The following is an 18,606-nucleotide window of genomic DNA, read 5'->3' on the forward strand; positions in this document are numbered from 1 at the left end:
TTAATTTCTGTGAAGTAGGCTCATCAGTTATTCGCTCTGTTTTTGTGTCACCTCTCAGAATACATTAAAGTAGGGGCAACCCTTCAACCCAGACTTCTGCCATGTGAAGACCCTTTGAAAATCCTGACAAACACAGACACTGCATAAGTGGTCAGCTAATTAAAGCTGGGAGGTGGAGCTGTCCTTTGTGTATCCAATAAGTACCCATCATCTCATTTGAGCATGAAAAGAGGCCACTGTTATTACTTTAAAGAAGGAAAGTAAGCAGGATAGCTCATATTTTTGGAACCATTTCTCACCAAATGGAATAATTCCAGTGATAAAGTGGGAGTGAGGAAGAAAGAAAAAAAAACTTCTAATCATAATGTTTGGGAATAAGAAAGAGGAAACTCACGTCAAAATTGACTTTCTCCTGCGGGTGCAAAATAAAGGCTTAAGACTGCTCCTGCTGAAACGTTGGGGAGGGAAACGGGAGCTGGCGGGTGGGCTTTGCCTGCCACTCAGCTCTCCCTCGCGGCGCGGGCGCGGCTGGGTTCAGCACCTCGGAAAGCGCCGCTCGCGGCGCCCCCGGATTACGCATGCTCCTTGGGGCCCGCCGCCTCGGCCATGCAAGTGCCACTGCAACTGGTGAGCACCGCTGGCAACCCACCCGGAGTTGACAACCTCAGAAAGACGCAGACACCCACTGACCTCCAGGCAACAGAGCGAGGTGGATGGAACTCTACGATCTCTTTCTCTCCAAGGACGGAAACCTCATCCAAGCAGTCCCAGAGGAAACCGACAAAGGTATTTGAAAGGGAGCAAGCGGCCCCAAATCGCAAAATTGAGCGACTGTGGGAGTTATGTGCCAATGCCCCAGTGACCGCGGGACACGGAGAGGGGAAGTCTGCGTTGTACATAAGGACCTAGGGACTCCGAGCTTGGCCTGAGAACCCTTGGACGCCGAGTGCTTCCCTTATGGGCTGCGCTCCTCAACTCTGCTCCAAAGCAGCCGCTGAGCTCAACTCCTGCGTCCAGGGCGGTTCGCTGCGCAGCAGGACGCGCTTAGTACCCAGTTCCTGGGCTCTCTCTTCAGCAGCTACTTTGAAAGCTCCCACGCACGTCCCGCAGGCTAGCCTGGGAACAACACCGGGGTAAACCGTCCCCAGAACGTGACCTAGAGGTACCTGCGCATGCAGATGGCCGATGCAGCCGCGATGGCCACCATGAATAAGGCAGCAGGCGGGGACAAGCTAGCAGAACTCTTCAGTCTGGTCCCGGACCTTCTGGAGGCTGCCAACACGAGTGGTAACGCGTCGCTGCAGCTTCCGGACTTGTGGTGGGAGCTGGGGCTGGAGTTGCCGGACGGCGCGCCGCCAGGACATCCTCCGGGCAGCGGCGGGGCAGAGAGCGTGGACACCGAGTCCCGGGTGCGGATTCTTATCAGCGTAGTGTACTGGGTGGTGTGCGCCCTGGGGTTGGCGGGCAACCTGCTGGTGCTCTACCTGATGAAGAACATGCAGGGCTGGCGCAAGTCCTCTATCAACCTTTTCGTCACCAACCTGGCACTGACGGACTTTCAGTTTGTGCTCACCCTGCCCTTCTGGGCGGTGGAGAATGCTCTTGACTTCAAATGGCCCTTCGGCAAGGCCATGTGTAAGATCGTGTCCATGGTAACGTCCATGAACATGTACGCCAGCGTCTTCTTCATCACTGCCATGAGTGTGACACGCTACCACTCGGTGGCCTCTGCTCTGAAGAGCCACCGGACGCGAGGACACGGCCAGGGCGACTGCTGCGGCCGAAGCCTGGGGGACAGCTGCTGCTTCTCGGCCAAGGCGCTGTGTGTGTGCATCTGGGCTTTGGCCACGCTGTCCTCGCTGCCCAATGCCATTTTCTCCACCACGGTCAAGGTGATGGGCGAGGAGCTGTGCCTGGTGCGCTTCCCGGACAAGTTGCTGGGCCGCGACAGGCAGTTCTGGCTGGGCCTCTACCACTTGCAGAAGGTGCTGTTGGGCTTCGTGCTGCCGCTGGGCATCATTAGCTTGTGCTACCTGCTGCTGGTGCGCTTCATCTCCGACCGCCGCGTAGCAGGGCCAGAAGGAGGGGACGCGGTAGCCAGAGGAGGCCCGGTAGGAGCCAGCGCCCGGAGACTGTCGAAGGTGACCAAATCAGTGACCATCGTTGTCCTGTCCTTCTTCTTGTGTTGGCTGCCCAACCAGGCGCTCACCACCTGGAGCATCCTCATCAAGTTCAATGCAGTGCCCTTCAGCCAGGAGTATTTCCTGTGCCAGGTATACGCGTTCCCTGTGAGCGTGTGCCTGGCGCACTCCAACAGCTGCCTCAACCCCATCCTCTACTGCCTCGTGCGCCGCGAGTTCCGCAAGGCGCTCAAGAGCCTGCTGTGGCGCATCGCGTCTCCTTCGCTTACCAGCATGCGCCCCTTCACCGCCACTACCAAGCCGGAGCCCGAGGATCAGGGGCTGCAGGCCCTGGCGCCGCTCCGCGCGGCCACGGAGCCGGACCTGCTCTACTACCCACCTGGCGTCGTGGTCTACAGCGGGGGGCGCTACGACCTGCTGCCCAGCAGCTCTGCCTACTGACGCGGGCCTCAGGCCCAGGGCACGCCGTCGGGGCAAGGTGGCCTTCCCTGGGCGGTGAAGGAGGGGAACGGATTAAGGAGGGTTTGGGGCAGAGTCGGGCGGGGGGGAAGCATTTAAGAAGTAGGTGAGAGGAGGATGGACAGAGCATGGAGGAGGAGCCTGTGGATAGACCGGAGGACCTTCTCTGGAGAGGGGATGCTTCGAAATCAGGTGGAGAGAGGAAGCTGGCAAAGGGGCAGAGATGAGCCCCACGGGCCAGACCGCCAACCTCTGCTCCGCACCCCACAGCCTCTCCTTACTCTTCCCACGCTGGGCAGTGTGAAGGCGCCCAGAAGCGGAGAGAAGCAGCAAAAACGTAGAGAAATTGGCACAGGGAGTGGGGCTCAGCCAAATGATGCGCAGACAATTGTGCCCGTTTATTCCTGCGACTTCTGCGGAGAGTGCAGCCGCCTCCACAAAGTCTCCTTTGCGCCTTGGCTAACGAGACTGCAGCAACACCAAGGTCCTACTTGCTGCGGGGCTGCCCCAGGAATCTAGAGCTAGGAGGCAAGAAACGTTTTTGGAGTTAAGAAAGAGAACTGACCATCCTGATGCGTCCCCAGGAGAAACGGCAAAGGAAAGCCACCTCCCATGGAGTCATTATGACGATTATCATTCCGGACTGGGCCAGCGGGAACACACTGAGCCCGACCTAGCTGCACAGCCCCGAAGCTCAGACGTTAGCAGGGGGATAACACCTGTCACCAGCTTGGGAGAGCGATTCTCTGGGGAGCGGCGTCACTGAGGGAGGGAGCGGACGCAGTGTAATTAGAAGGGCTGGTTAAGGAAATTTATTCAGGTTGCTGCCCCAAAAGGTAAAAGGGGGCTTATATGCTCACTTGGTAGCAGAATTGGAAGTGGAACGCTGGAGCGTTGCGAGGAGGAAGCCCGGGCGCTCCAGTTCCTCTGAGAGCAGGCTGGGTGCCTGTAGGCACTCTGGTCTGCGTGCTGCCGGTGAGCTGGGCCCAGAGGCATCTTGAAGAGCTCTACTGGGAAGAGTGGGGGCACTTCTGCATTTCCTCCCTTCCCACGCTTTGGGAATCAAGCTGTTCCTTTGATTGAGGCCCTGGACCAGCGAGTAGAGGGATGGTTCAGTAATTTTTTTTTTTTTTTTTTTTTTTCCTGCTAGGCTGAGATAGAAGAGCAAGAAATGCCGCAGAAATGTGCAAGGGGAATTGGGGCGGGGGGCAGGGGAAGCGGAATCTTGGAAACCAAATTCCTAGAAGCTGGGTCGGATCTCTCAAACGGAGGTGTGGGGTAGGAAAGAAAATGGTAGGTTCAGGTACTATGTTCTAAAGGGAACAGAGTACTGGAGAAACTGTTCTGAGGGTATCACCAGAATTTCAGATGTAGGTTTCTTTATTACTTATATTATTGACAAGAGAAGGTAGGAAATAGGAATTCCCATCGGACAAAACCATCACCAATTTTCATTTATTCTAAAGAGTGCTTTACATATTGAGCATGCATGACAAATTCTTTTCCCAGCCTCCAGACAGTTTATGGAGCTGTCTTTAAAGATTGCCTCACATGTCTCATGTCGACTCTGTTCTGATCACAGGAGCTTAAGATGTTAAACCCTCACAAAGTCCTTTCTTAAGGCTCTTCTGAGAACTGGGATCAAACATCAGTCTACCCACCCATCTGCTGGCTTTGATAGAGGTACTGCTACTCTCTGTGGCAACCTGGTTTGGGGTCAAGAAACCAATGATGCAGGCACCCACTGGGGTGGTTGTTTTAATGTAATAAATAGCCATTCATAAAAACAGGTCTGTTTAAAGAGCCTCTTGAATAGTAGAATTGTTTAGAAGTGTTGTGAAAAGTTTTTCTGCAGTATCTGAGATTCAGGGCTCAAAATGTGAGATCTACAACTCCCACTTCCCCTGATCTGCTTTTTGTGATTGCAAAACACACTGAAATGACTAAACATTCATGGCTTCTCACAAAAGCAGAAGGTGCCAGTCTGGATTCTGAGCAGTCTTGTGAAGTCAGTTTGTTTAGAAAACTGAACGGTGTGTTTGTTTTGAAGTAGTCCATTTTCTTTTTCACCCTTTGGGAAGAACATTTATTGATATAGACATTGAATAGCAATTGGGCTAACAAAGACTGAAATGTAAGTTCCACAAAAGTCCCCCAAATACAAAATACATGAAAAAGTAAACATGGGAAAAAACTAACATTTGCATAGTAGGAGATCCTTCTATAACACGGATAATAGACTGTTAATGAGAGATTCTTATCAAAGCAAATTGCCATTTCAATTTTAACAATAGAATAATATGTGGGTAGCTCAGAATTCTTAGGAAAGGGTGTTGAAGTATGTGCATCTGCCACTAAGAGCACTAGAAAAACAGAAGAGAAGGAGCTGGAGGAATAGAAAAAAAAATAACCTCTATAAAAAGGGTCACTTTGTCCAAATCTCAAACACGGGGCTTCTGAGAACATGGCAGGAGGGATCATAGATCATGACTTTGATCTACCACAAGGACAAAAGGGTCACCAAGGAAATGGTCAGATCAATTGTAATCAGCAATTAGTTTTCGAGTGGCTGTTGTGTGCCAGCCCCTGTGCAGGGTGCTGAGGTGATATGCATGAACCAGACATGTTTCTGACTTCCACATGTAAAAGGACAGACAGCCGTGAGCACAAGCAAGATAAGACAGGGAATGATGAGCTGAATGTCAAAGTAAGGCTGAAAAAAAGAAAGACAAAGGAAGGAAACGTTGATCCTGCTGGGAGATCAGACTTTCTGGTCAAAATAATATTTGAGATAGGTCTAGATATATGGGCATAGTTTAGGCAGAATGGCAGTGGTGGGTTCGGAGGCAGAGAGGATATTCAACGCTAATAAAATGTGGTGACTAAAAGCTTTAATGTTGGAATGTCAGATGCTTGGTTGGGAACATCAGAAGCAGGAAACAAAGTAGTAGGTATTCTCTTCTCTTGCAGGATTTCCCAGGATTTCTGTTGAGAGTATGCATCCTTGTACTAGTTTTATTTGTCTGGGGAAAGGAAATTTCTTTTGCCAGAAAGAATATGTCATTGGTATACTGAGAACAAATACTTAGATTCCCAAATGTGGTTAAAGGCTTTGAAAATTGGATTACATTTACTCATTCAAACCTCAAGGGAGCTGAGTTCAATGAGTATTTGCATATTTGTGTGTGTGTGTGTGTGTGTGTGTGCGCACGTGCATGTATGCCCTGTGGTTGGTTAGGGATGACTACATTTCACTTCTTGGGGGTTCAATAAGATGGCCCTCAGCTATGGATCACCTTTCCAGCTGGCCCTTCTATTCATTTCAAATCTTCACACATCAGAACAGTTTCTGGAGAAATGGGCAGGAAATAAACACCGAACCCCGGAGAGGATTCCATTTCTAAACCTTGCAGAGGCCAAGTACAAGTAGGGAAAGTAAGAGAGGTGGCTTGTCGCTGTTTCTTTCCTAATGCTAAGAGCTATGTGCCGTGAGGTTCCCTGAGCATTTACTTATCCTCATCCAACACTATGGGGTTGGGAGCAGGCGTTTTCCCTGATGGCCTAAGTGAGTCGTGAACTTATTTCTCCAGGATGGATGATGGCAGGAGGATGGGAGGGTGGAGTAAGAAGAAGTGGTAGTTTTGTATATATTCTATAAAAGGAATGAGATTATTTCATTTGGGAGTGAATGTACTAATATAATACAGGAGGACTTGATTGGGAAGCAAAAAATGAGAAGGGAGCAAGGCTTGGAGGGTGATAAGTAAAAGAGCATGCTCAAGCCAGAGAAGACAGCCTAGTTGGGTCTGGAAAGCACCAGCGATCTGGAGAGAATGGGACAGACACTCTGCAGGAGCCTGGATAAGGAAGCCGCATGTCCTGCAGGTGACGAAGTTGAGCAGGGGGCAGGAAGAAGTGGCCACTTTAGCATAAACCCCTGCCCTCCATTGTTCTCCCAACATATACACCAGAAGTGGCCAGATCCACAGGGGGGGTTCAGATGCCTTGCTCCACACCACTAGCACTGCCTCAGTCACAGATATAAGAACCAGGTAGCTGCAGAGAGTGGGTTCTTTAAACACAAAGGAGGCATTGGTAGAATTGCAGCAACAAAGTGGAAGCCCAAGTAGCAGAAGGAGAAAGAGAGTGCGTGTGAAATATCAGGGATGCCACTGCCTTTTGAGACCCTTGGGGAGGCTGGGAAGGAGAAGGAGGCTGCAGCACAGAATGACAACAAATGGCTCTGTGCTCCTAGGCTGGCTGACTTCGGTAGATACTGTCCTTAGACCTGGGCAGCCAGGGCCCCTGGTCTGGGTGTCATCATTAGAGGACCCTGCTCTGCCCCTTCACCTCCCCACATGGCAAGGAACCCACAGGGCCTTCTGGAGTTTGTGCCCCGCCAGTCCTCCCACCTGCTCGATTATGCTTGGGTATCTGAGACCTTGAAATTTCTTGTCCAAATGGCCCTGAGTCTATTTACAAGGAATCCATGGGTTCTTTCTTGAGTCTATCCTCCAGAGGGAATTCCATGCCACTGAGTCTGTCCACCCTTAGGTGACTAAGGGTTGCCATTTGCAGGAGCGGTAGAGGGTGGCGGCAGGTGGGAGACTGTGCATGTGCTGATGCTAGCATGCACACAAGGACTCTACATTGCCTAGGTAGAGAGAAGAGTGGGGGAAGCAGTGAAGAGGGATGGGCTGTGGATCATGTGTCTGCATTCTTGCTCTTGCCCTGGACCCTGCAAGGGCAGTAAATGTACTAGTATAATACAGGAGGACCTGACTGGGAAGCAGAAAATGAGAAGGGCTCCTTATCCAGGCTCCTGCAGAGTGTCTGTCCCATTCTCTCCAGATCGCTGGTGCTTTCCAGACCCAACTAGGCTGTCTTCTCTGGCTTGAGCATGCTCTTTTACTTATCACCCTCCAAGCCTTGCTCCCTTCTCATTTTCTGCTTTCCAATCAGGTCCTCCTGTATTATATTAGTACATTCACTCCCAAATTTTCCCTGTGAGAAGCTGTGTGAAGGAAGACCCAAAGCCCAGCAAAGAAACAACCAGAGCAGGCCTACTCTTCTCAGGATGGCTACAAATGAGTTGACACTTCAGGGGCCTGGCCATGCTACTGAATCCACTCATTCTCCTAGGCAGGGGATGCACAGAAGCAACACACCAAGTCCCAAATTTCCCATTTCTCAAAAACAGCTCATTTCCCTTCTCCAAATTCGCTTCCAGCACCAAAGATTTTGGTCAGTTACAAGTTGAGCTGAGGCAATGACTACTCTACTAGACCCTAGATCAAGTAGGAAGAGGAACCACACAATTCTTCTAACTTATAAAAACATGTGGGCAGATCTGTATTCTGCACTGGTCAGGTACATCCAAGGTTGTGTAGGCAAATACTTAAGACTGGGGAACAGGACAATGAGCTTTTAACACTAGTGACAATCACTAGCTCTGATCAAGTGCCAGACACCAGGCTAAGTGCTGTCCATACAGGAAGCAGCAGAACCAAAGTGGCAGGGTTCAAAGCCCAGCTCTGTCACTTAATAATTATGTGGTTTCCGATAAGTTATATCTTTCTGCCTCCATTTCTTTATCTAAAAACTGGAGAGTGGTAACAGCACCCACTCCCACAATTGCTGTGTTAACATTAAAACATTTAGAATAGTGGTAAAGACTCCATAAATGTCATGGTTTGTGTTTTAATGTTTATTTGTCTGTTTGTTTTGAGACCAAAACTCACTTTGTCTCCCAGGGTGGAGTGTAGTGACACAATCACAGCTCACTACAGCCTCGATCACCCAGGCTCAAGCAATTCTCCCGCCTCACCTTCCCCAAAAGTTGGGACTATAGGCATGCACCACCATGCCCAGCTAATTTTTAAAGTATTTTTTGTAGAGAGAGGGTCTCCCTATGTTTTTCAGGCTGGTCTCAAACTCCTGGCCTCAAGGGATCCCCCTGCCTCGATCTCCTAAAGTGCTGGGATTACAGGTATGAGCCACCATGCCTGAACCAATGTTATGTATTATTAATCATCACAACTCTCTGAGATAGCAATTCTTATCCCAAATGTATAGATGAGCAAGTGTGCCTTGGGGAGATTACATAGTTTGCTGCTGAGTGGCAAAGTCAGGATTCAAAACCAGCTGATTCCAAAACATGATTTTTATTAAACCATGCTGCCTCTCAATGCTGCTGAAAACCTCATCATGGGGAAAGCAGTCGAAGGGGTATGATTAGAGAAAAACTGCTTAGCTTGGAGAAGAGAAGATCATAGGAGAAACAGGGGGCTGTTTTTTGAAAGACTTTTATATCAAATCCAGAGGACAAAACAAAGGTGCAGACTGGAGAGAAATACTTTTACTGTGTCAATGAAATGAACTACTTTAAAGCGATGAATCCTCCAGCATGGATGTTGAGTAGACTTGTCAGGGGTATCATAAAGTAATAGGAATTAATCATGAGCAAATTAAATATGAATAAATTAATATCAGAGAATAGATCACTAACAATATTTTGAATATCTGTGAATTTGATGAAATATATGACTCCCCAATATATATGAACCCTTGGCTAAAAAAAAAATCAAATCACTTCATAGAACACATCCAAGCATCATATGTGGAATTTGTCTGCTTCTCAGGTCTCAGAAAGACCTGCAATGCCCTGTGAAAAGCAGCTCCTGCCTCTCCCCTACCCCTGCACTGAGACGCAATGAGAAAGGCATGTATAGGCGCTACCACCCACACTTACCCCTTGCCGCCAATGCATGGAGGCATAGTCCAGACAAACGTTGCCTGAAATATGGGGACTGTTGTGCAGAGGATTGGTTTAAAGTGAGAGGTGGGCAGATTCTATGGTTGAAATCACAATACTGGGCGTCCAATGGGCAGACGCTAAGATTCAGAGCTGCAGAAAATGTTAACTTCCTGCCATGTGCTTCTCTGTGTCTGAGGTTAGGGTCATTGTCTCTTTATTGACCTAATTCACGTATCTAACAAAGAGAGCCACAAAGCAACAGCCTATCAGTGCCACCGCAGATGCTGTGATCACCACAATGACGACGCTCCCGGCTGTGTTGACCAGAAAGCCCAGGCCACCTCCAACTAGGATCTGAGCCAGCTGCACCATGCAGGTGAGGGTGGCGCAGTCCATGCCCTTCCCTCTCACGCTGTTGTCTGGATGCCCTCCTGGAGCCTGCTGCCTCTGCAAAGGAAGCACAGAAACACCATTTGACCTACAAAGAACTGTCATTTAAGGGCACAAGTCAGCAAAACTTTTCTGTGACCAACCAGATAGTAAATACCTTTTGCTTTGTGGATTATACAGCCCTGGTAGTAACTACTCAACTCTACTCTTGTAGTGCAAAAGCAGGGGCAATGTGGAGCTGAGTTGCCTTTCCAATATAGATTAATGGACATTATTAGCATTTGATTTCAGGGAATTTTCATGAATTGGTGATGTGGAACTGAACTGAATATTGATGGCTATTAGCATTTGATTTTATGCAATTTTCATGAATTGGTGATGTGGAACTGAACTGAATACTGATGGGTATTAGCATTTGATTTCAAGTAATTTTCACTTGTTACAAGATATTAAGCTTCTTTTGAAAGTTTTTTCAATCATTTAAACAATTAAAAGGAATTCTTAGCTCACAGACTGTACAAAAACAAGTGGTGGGCCATAATCAATACAATGTAGTGGATACTTAATAAATATCTTATTCTTTTCCTTTCTTAGTGTTAAAAATTCAAAGATTTTAAGAAGGATGTTGAATTGCTGATGTCCTTAAGAGAAGCAACTTTAAAAGGCATTTCAATCTTTTAAAATATGGTTGCTACTTGATTAATATAATGTTTGGTTAATATTTGATATTTGGTCTGAACAGGTTGATAACTTTGTCATTTGTGGCACATCTCTTATGTGCTGGGCCTGGGTTTTTTTTTTTACTTGTTACTTTATTTCAACCTCAACACCTCCCTAGATGCACATGTTATTATCATTCCCCCCATGGTAACAATTATAATACTAGCTATCATATTTTGAGTCTTTGTCAGGTGCTAGGGGGCACCACACTAAGCTCATCCACTATCTTGTTTGCTTTTCTCTAAGGTAAATAACATTCTTTCCATTTGCCTCATGAGGAAACTGAGGATCTGCGAGCTTAAATGATGATTTCCTACACTATTAGGCAAAAAAAAGCATTATGCTGAAAAACTCTCATCTTCGAATAAGAAAGGAAAATAAGAAAACAGATTTACATTTGCTTGGTTTTTATTTAAAAATGCTGGAAAGATTAACAAAAAACCTAGTAAGAGTGGTAACACGTTGGGGTTGGAGGGAGATAGTAAATGGTAAAGGGAGCACGCAGTGTGCAGTTTTGCATATCATTGTGAATATATTATCTCACTTAAAAATGAACTCATTCTAAGTGCTACCTAATAAACAAATAAATAACATCTCCAGTGTAACGCAGCTTCCAAGTGAAAGAGGCAGGATTTAAATCCAGGTGTCTCTGAGCTTGAAGCATAGGTTTTCTTCCTCCAGTACCATGTAACACTCTCCTTGGAGGGACAGTTTTTTATGATAACTATCCCATTAGCAGCAACATCCCTGTCATGCACTAAAACCTTGGTGACAATGTTTGCCTGGGGATGAGGAAAGCCACAACTCTTTTTTGAAATGTTTTTACTCCTGGTGTGGCTCTGCCCTGCTGCCAGATCAAATGATGAAAAACATGGTCAGAATTATAGTCTCATGTTTATGTGTTCAGTGTTTTTGCAGTTTCATGCTGAGCTGGATTAAACTTGGAGTTATCTCTGTAGCTTTTATATCATTGCTCCAGTTAAGGAACTATAAGCCTATTTTCATGGGAAGAGAGTTGCAATTTTGATAAGAAGAGGTGGTAATTTTAGAGTGGAAATACCAACTCTGTTATAGGCATTGCTTAGGTGCTTGTTCACTAGTTGAGTTCCAAGGTTTAAACGGCGCAGGTTCCGCTCAGGGCAGCAAAGTGGGGATTACCACCCATGATTCCAGCTTTCCTTCTCGCACATGGGGTCTGACTTACTAAAATCTGGACTCCATTGCCTAGGACTTTCCTACCCTCAACAAATAATGCCGAGAAATTCTACCATGCACCTCTGCAGGTAGGGAGACCCTTATTGTGGGTATCCAGAAATGCTGCAGGTGCACCAGGGAGACCTATGAAGTGGTTATAGAAGACCTAGGACCCTCTTTTTTGTCTCTGTGTAATTGTGGGCTGGTTTCCCCACCTCACCAAGCCTTCTTTTTCTAATCAGAAAAATGGGAGTAACACTCCTTGCCCTACAGCTCCCTAAGTGAGCAGGGATTGAGAGTAAGGATCAGAGAGCTGGGCTGCCCTGGGCATGCCTGTACCAGATCATGATTGCAGTTGGTTGGGCTTTTGACTGCTGCCGTTTCAAGAACCCTTATTTTCCAGCTCTGCTCTACACATTGCTACCAAATCCTCCCCAGCCTTCAGATGAGTCTGGATGTTACCCAAGGCAGAGGTTCAATGACAGCACACCTCCTTTTCTTCCTCGCGGTGGTACTCAGTAATGAGGTTAAAGGGCACGGTGTACAGGGTGCTGGACATCACACCAAACAGGCTGCACAGGACCAGCGTGGAGTAGACATTGGGGAAGAGCCCAATAAATCCTGTCCCCAGGCCAAACAGCAAATATCCCGTGAAGTAAAGACCCTTTAATCCAATGTAAGATACCAAAAATTTCTGAAAGTCTGTGGGAAGAAGAGAGGGAGAAATTACAGCTGGCAGTGCCTCACAACATTTAACAATTTCAGACAATCCTTTATTCTGAAGATTCACTTTTTTGGACGTCCTTTGATACTGAGCCAGGGACAAAAGAATCCCCTTATCTGTGGGTTGAAAACAGCTGGCTTTTGGAACCATTTTAAAGACCTTTGCATAAAGGACAGCTTGAAATTGCCTTGCTAGGCTGATTTTTTTTTCTACAAAGAAGAGTCTGGCACTGTTTAGCAGACAGCTGGATAGCAAAAAGAAGTCAGAAAGGTGGTAGAAAAGCTGACCTAACTATGGGAACCTGGGGCTGCAAGAAAAGTGTGGGTTATTCTGAATCAGTTGGGCTGTGGCCCCATAGGACCAAAATAATAACACAGGCCTATCTTGGCCCTATGACCCAACGTCAGGTTGGGGAAAATTGAAACAACCAAAATTTACAGAATGATCTAAGCCCCCACCTGAATGGACTCTGCACACCTGAGAAGGAGGTAAAGGATGTGCAATTATCTGAAGACACTTTCCCTGACTTGTCAATCCTTCCCAGGCTGGTAAGGGGCTCCCACAGCACCCAGCATTTCCTCATTGCTGGCTCCCTAACTCTTCATAAGCAAGTTCCTTGACTTCTCAAAACCCCAGCTTCCTCATCTGAAAACTGGGAATAATAAAACCATCTTTTGGAGTTGTTGCCAGGATCAAGTGAGATGAAGTGTCCATGAAATCACCCAGCCTCGCGGTAGCGGGCGCCTGTAGTCCCAGCTACTTGGGAGGCTGAGGCGGGAGAATGGCGTGAACCCGGGGGGCGGAGCTTGCAGTGAGCCGAGATCGCGCCACTGCACTCCAGCCTGGGAAAAACAGAGAGCCTCCGTCACAAAACAAAAAAAAAAAAAAAAAAAAAAAAGAAATCACCCAGCCTAATGCCTAGCATGTAGAAAGCATGCAATTAATGTGGCTATGGCTATTGCAACAAAGACAGGCTGAGCTGGAGATAGCAGACTCTTAACTGGATTTCTCTTCTAGCAGGTCAGCTTGGCTTGCTTGTATCAGTATAGTGGTAGAGCTAATTTTTAAAAATGAAAAATTCTGCTTTAAAACATTTTACAAGGTTTTCCACAATGGCAAGAAAAATCCCTAAATTGCTTTTATCTTCCTTTCTTAATCAGTTGTTTTTAATTCACACATTCCTCATCTCTCCCCTGCGCCATTCTCCTGGAACACAAGAATCAGGGGATAAATAACAGATACTTGAAATGTGGCTATTCAAGAATGAAACTTTCCATATCTATTCATATAATTATTGGACTTACAGCTTGTAGACAAGCAACCTTGTTTGCAGTACATTCGAATCAACTATGAAACTAAACACTGTCTCACACTGATTGAAGACAAAGCTCTGAAAATGACAAGTGGGCAACATTGCTTCCTCTATTAAACTTCTACCACGCCTGGAGGACTGTTGTTAAGGTTGAGAATAAAAAAATGAGAATAAAGCTAGATAAGTTTCTGCTTGCTTAATAATTATATTTATATAGAAAATGTAATCTAAGGTGTCTCAATACCTAAAAGATACCATCAACACCCATTAGGGAAATGCTCTTATCCAAGTGTGTATGCCAGCAGAGGAGAAGGCAAAGTAGGATAAAGAGGTACTTGGAAACATAAATAACTTCAATACAAAGACTGAAAGTCTGGCAAATAATACTTTATTCACAAAGATAATTCAATGAACTTCAGGGCCAAGCTTGCATTGCCCTCTGATGGTTCTGCTACCCAGTGGTAGTCATATCATCACACAATGCCTCTCTTCAGGACTGGGGGGAAATTATAGATTTAAGCACCAGCTATGACTAGTAATGTATATTATGGTATGAACAATTGGCCATGTCTTAGTACCTAGTGTTGTTACTCTAATTGGTATACGTGTACCTACTGTCTACAAAAGGAGCTTGGAAACAAGTCCCTATCATCTTTCTCCACCTTAGCAGCCAGATTGTCCTGCCAACCTCCACATGGATAGAAACTGAATCTGCTCCTGATGTTATGTGATGAGTCCAAAATAGAGGGTAATATCATGAGCTCTGGAAGGAGAGAAAAGGATTGATTCTGCCCAGAGTGGGTTGAGGTGCAGGGAGAAGAAAACTTGAATGATTTCACCGAGGAAGTAATATTTAAGTTGGGTTTAAAACCATTATTAGAAGTTGTCTAGTTGGGGAAGTAGGAAGAGCAGTTCAGGTAGAAGAAACTAAAAGCAGCAGCAAATACACAGAAATGAGAAAGTCTGCATAGTGGGTCACTGACGGTAGTTAATTGACATGGGAATGAAAGAGGGCAAAGTATGAACTAGGCCGAACTCTGAAAAGCTCAGGAATTTGACTTTATCCTTTGGGTATGGAGAGCCCCTAAAATCCTTGAGCAGAGTTGGCTGGTATTTTATAAATAAAATGTTGATTTGAATTTACAATGGTAGGGATCCAATAGATTTATACATTAATACAACTCTGGAAAACTATTCAACTAATAATTTCTTTAGTAACTAGAAAGCCTTTTAACTAGAAGTGACCTAAAAATAACATGCTTTAAAGTTTCAAATGGCATAAAATTTATGTAGACAAGACTGATGGAATGTAATCTAGTAGGGATTCCTTGAGGAAAAAGAAGTTTAGATTGACACATTTTTTTGTGTGTCAAAAAAAAATTACAAAGATGAAGGTAGGGCTGGATGTAGTGCCTCATGCCTGTAATCCCAGCACTTTGGGAGGCTGAGGTGGAGAATCACTTGAGTCCGGGATATCTAGACTAGCCTGGGCAATGTAGGGAGACCTTGTCTCTCCAAAAAAAAAAAAAAAAAATTAAGTTAATAAGCCAGGCACAGTGGCATGTGCTTATGGTCCTGGGTACTCAGAGGACTGGGACTTGCTTGAGCCCAGAAGGTTGAGGCTGCAGTGAGCCATGATCACGCCATACACTCCAGCCCAGGTGGCAGAGTAAGACTTTGTCTTAAAAAAAGAAGAAAAACAGACCAAAAAAAAAAAAAAAAAAAAAAAGAATGAGGGTAGTAGTAAATAGTCCCCTCAGTCCTTGAAATCATGAAGGACTTAAGATGGAAAATTTACCAAACCCTTTTAGTCTAGCATTCTTTCATTCTATTTTAAGTGCTTGAAATCTTCCTCCTGGAATTTTTCTTAGTTTGCATACTCCAAGAGGAAAAAAAGAGTTTGCTAAATAAATGTAAGCTTTAAGCACTACTATTTGAATATCATAAATTTTAACATAATGAAGGTTGTGGTTATGTGATTATTAGGCTCATCAACTTCTTGCATGTTTATATGAGGTCCCCTTTTCCCAATTGTGCTCACTGTTTAAGAGATCTTGAGGCAGGTTTCCTGCTGTGCTATGGCTGGGTAAACGGAAGGGGAAGGGGCCTTCACATACATCCGCCCTTTCTCCCCACAAGAAGCAGGCTGACGGTGACAGAATGAGTCCCCCTGAGAATGGTAACAGGGATTCTCCCCATCTCTTCTCACTTCCTTCACCCAGGCCATATCCCTGCTGTCCCCTGGACCTGTCCAAAGCCCAGAGCCCTGAGTTGGGGGTCAGTTATTCTTACAATCTTGCAGAAGAAGAGCTCTTTATAATTAGGAAAACTGCATATGTTTTTCAGGCCAGACTTTTCACTTAATTCAATGTATACAGAACTTGGAGATATCCACACACAGTAACAAGTACAATGCAGCCTATGAGATGCCGTGGAGTTGTAGCCCAGCCACTTGGACTTATGCAAAGACAGCAGCAGAAATCCCTTTGTTCAGTGTCTTTATAGCTGCAACTTAGGTGAGTGGAGGTTAAGAGGCTCAGAAAAGCTGGCACCTGGGAAGGAAAGCCAGATGTCCCCAATCCTGGTGTGGTGCTCCTATAACTTACCCAGCTACACATCTGAGCTAAGGTCATTTGCATGCTGACTTTGTCACCTGTCATGTTAACATCGCTTCTCTTCTGTGTCGTCTACAAATCTGATATGCCTGTCTATGAAATGCCACCAACGATCTTGCTCCAGTAGAACATGAACCTGCTGGGACTCATCCATCCAACACTTCATCTTGTAAAGATTCCCTTTTATTTCCCAGAGAAACTTGATCAGGAACCCACTGATTCCAAGTGCAAAGTAATCAGTGAGGAAAATGACACCTAGAATTCATGATGATAAAAGGATGCTTCCTATGGTCCTTTCTAAGGTAATAGTTTTCCCTGACGTCCATAGATTTATTAAGAATCTGGTATTTTAAACAGTAGAGAATACACATAGAAATATCAAATCCAAGTTGTGCTAGACCAGAAACTTTTAGAAGACATCCTTAGGAGAGAGAGAGACTTACAAGAATAAAGTGAGGAAAACACGGAGTTGATGCACAAGCCCCAACATCCAACCTCGACTCCTCTTTCGTAGATGAGAAACTCTGTGGAGTTGTGTGCACTATAGGGATCCCCACCGTACACAATCTGAAAGAGAGGTTGGAGGCAGTTGAGGTACAAATGCAATGTAGTAAGAACCCATTCTCATGCACTCTGCTTCTCCACCCCTGGGGAGCAAATGTCCCTGCCTGAGGGACCCTTTCTAGAGTACAGAGCTGATGCTGTCATGACCAAGTCGCCCCTTCCATCCTATCACATCTTCATTCAAGGACCTATCAGAAATCTAATGCTTGCTGCATCAGGTCTCAGCAACGCTCTCTTGCATCCTTAACATTCCTCCTTCCATCTTACAGCTGGTCCCACCTTACTTAGGTAATCCCACCACTCATCTTCTGCTACAGTCAATCGGCTTCTGACTCACCTCCACATAGGCCATTCCTGTTCCTGCTTGGAATGTTTTCTCCCTCTCTCATACTCCTCTAACTCCTACTAACCCTTCAAGGCCCAGACCATACTGCACTTTTTTATTTGTATTTATTATTATATTTTATTTTTTAAGAGACAGGGTCTTGCTCTGTTACTCACAATGGAGTACAGCGGCACAATCATAGGTCACTGCATGCTTGAACTCCTGACCTCAAATGATTCTTCCACCTTGGACTCCGAAAGTACTGAGATTACAGGCATGATCCACCATGCCCAGCCTGAGCCCTGCCCCTCCTTCTTGAAGCCTGCCATGATTGGTACAGCTTACATCAATTTGCCCTATTTGTTGCATTTGATTAAATACTGGCAGGCTTCGTAGTGTCCTCTAGTTGTCCAGGGTATAGTGGCATGTTTCTAGACCTGTCTGTAAGCCAGCTTCTTGATGGTACTCTTTCCTACATTCTTACTGTGCCAATCTTAGAGGATAACCCAGAGGAACCTCAACAGGTATTAATGGAGTAAATGATGTGTAACAGTGAGTGTGTGCACAGACACGTTCATTACCTGGCCCATGAAATCTGTGAAGAAGAGCATGTTGGACAGGAAGGCCGTCCATCCAATGAGGTGGCTGATGCAAAGGTAGCGGTAGTGAGAAGGCATGCTCACCAGTGCTCTCAGCAGTGACTTTAATGTCATTTCCCTGTAAGTCTGAAATAAAACATGAAACAGAGGTGTGACCTTCACTGCAGAAACTCAGCCAGCTAAGGGAGCCAGAGCGCACAGCCATATTATGTATTTGTCAGTCAGCCATCACATGAAGTGTCATTTTTCCTGGACATGGAACTAGGTTTCCCTGGAGTAGACTCACAGGAGGTATTCTGTTAACCGTGAGTGATGGCTTAGCAGTTTCAGGCCCAGAATGAGGCTTTGGACCCAAGGGCAAAGAGAATGAGAATGACGCTAGCTTCAGGCCAAGGTGTAGGAGACATTGAGCATCCTATCTCTGAATGACAGAACTGCTGCACAAGGACAAAGCTCACAGTCATAAGCCAGCTCTTAGATGATTATAATTCTTGGGTCTCTTAACTATGAGAGCACAGTAGGCAAATCCAAGATGTCTGTCATGATCTTGGTCCCCTAATGTCATCTCTGTGATTATGTGCTGTTACATGGCAAAGGGATTTGCAGATATATTAATAATTAAGGTAACTAGTCAGCTGACCTTAAGTTAATTGAAAGAGAGATTATCTGGGTGATCCTAACCAAATCCCATGATCCCTTGAAAAGTACAGAATTTTCTCCAGTTGGTAGTAGAAGGGAAAGTCAGAGCAACTCAAAGCATAAGAAATGCCTGCTTTGAAGGTGGAGGAAGCCACATGAAAAGGACC

General features: G+C 45.8%; 2 protein-coding genes across 3 annotated transcripts in view; one reads left to right on the forward strand and one right to left on the reverse strand.

The window, feature by feature from the left end:
- The first annotated feature begins 507 nt into the window (after positions 1–507).
- On the forward strand, positions 508–8,380 carry RXFP3 (relaxin family peptide receptor 3). Its single transcript, XM_021939270.2, has one exon. It carries the CDS (start codon positions 1,173–1,175, stop codon positions 2,580–2,582), a length of 1,410 nt encoding a protein of 469 aa, XP_021794962.1. The 5' UTR covers positions 508–1,172; the 3' UTR covers positions 2,583–8,380.
- A 1,167-nt stretch (positions 8,381–9,547) lies between these two features.
- SLC45A2 (solute carrier family 45 member 2) overlaps positions 9,548–18,606 on the reverse strand; it is a 39,944-nt gene continuing 30,885 nt past the window's right edge. The window contains exons 4-7 of one of the 2 annotated variants that reach the window (XM_003899558.4): positions 17,783–17,926; positions 16,756–16,879; positions 12,152–12,363; positions 9,548–9,804 (exon numbers count right to left, since the gene is read on the reverse strand). In XM_003899558.4, the coding sequence (XP_003899607.1) occupies positions 9,580–9,804; positions 12,152–12,363; positions 16,756–16,879; positions 17,783–17,926 (705 nt within the window). In that variant the 3' untranslated portion in view covers positions 9,548–9,579. Of the gene's footprint in view, positions 9,805–12,151; positions 12,364–16,755; positions 16,880–17,402; positions 17,927–18,606 lie in introns of those variants that run through there. The other variant, XM_021939272.2, reaches the window with a different exon arrangement.

The sequence above is a fragment of the Papio anubis genome, chromosome 5, assembly GCF_008728515.1.
Source record: "Papio anubis isolate 15944 chromosome 5, Panubis1.0, whole genome shotgun sequence".
NCBI lineage: Eukaryota > Metazoa > Chordata > Mammalia > Primates > Cercopithecidae > Papio > Papio anubis.

Bases quoted from the DNA above. Each gene is read 5' to 3' on its own strand.
- RXFP3 (XM_021939270.2), top strand. From the start codon at position 1,173: ATGCAGATGGCCGATGCAGCCGCGATGGCCACCATGAATAAGGCAGCA.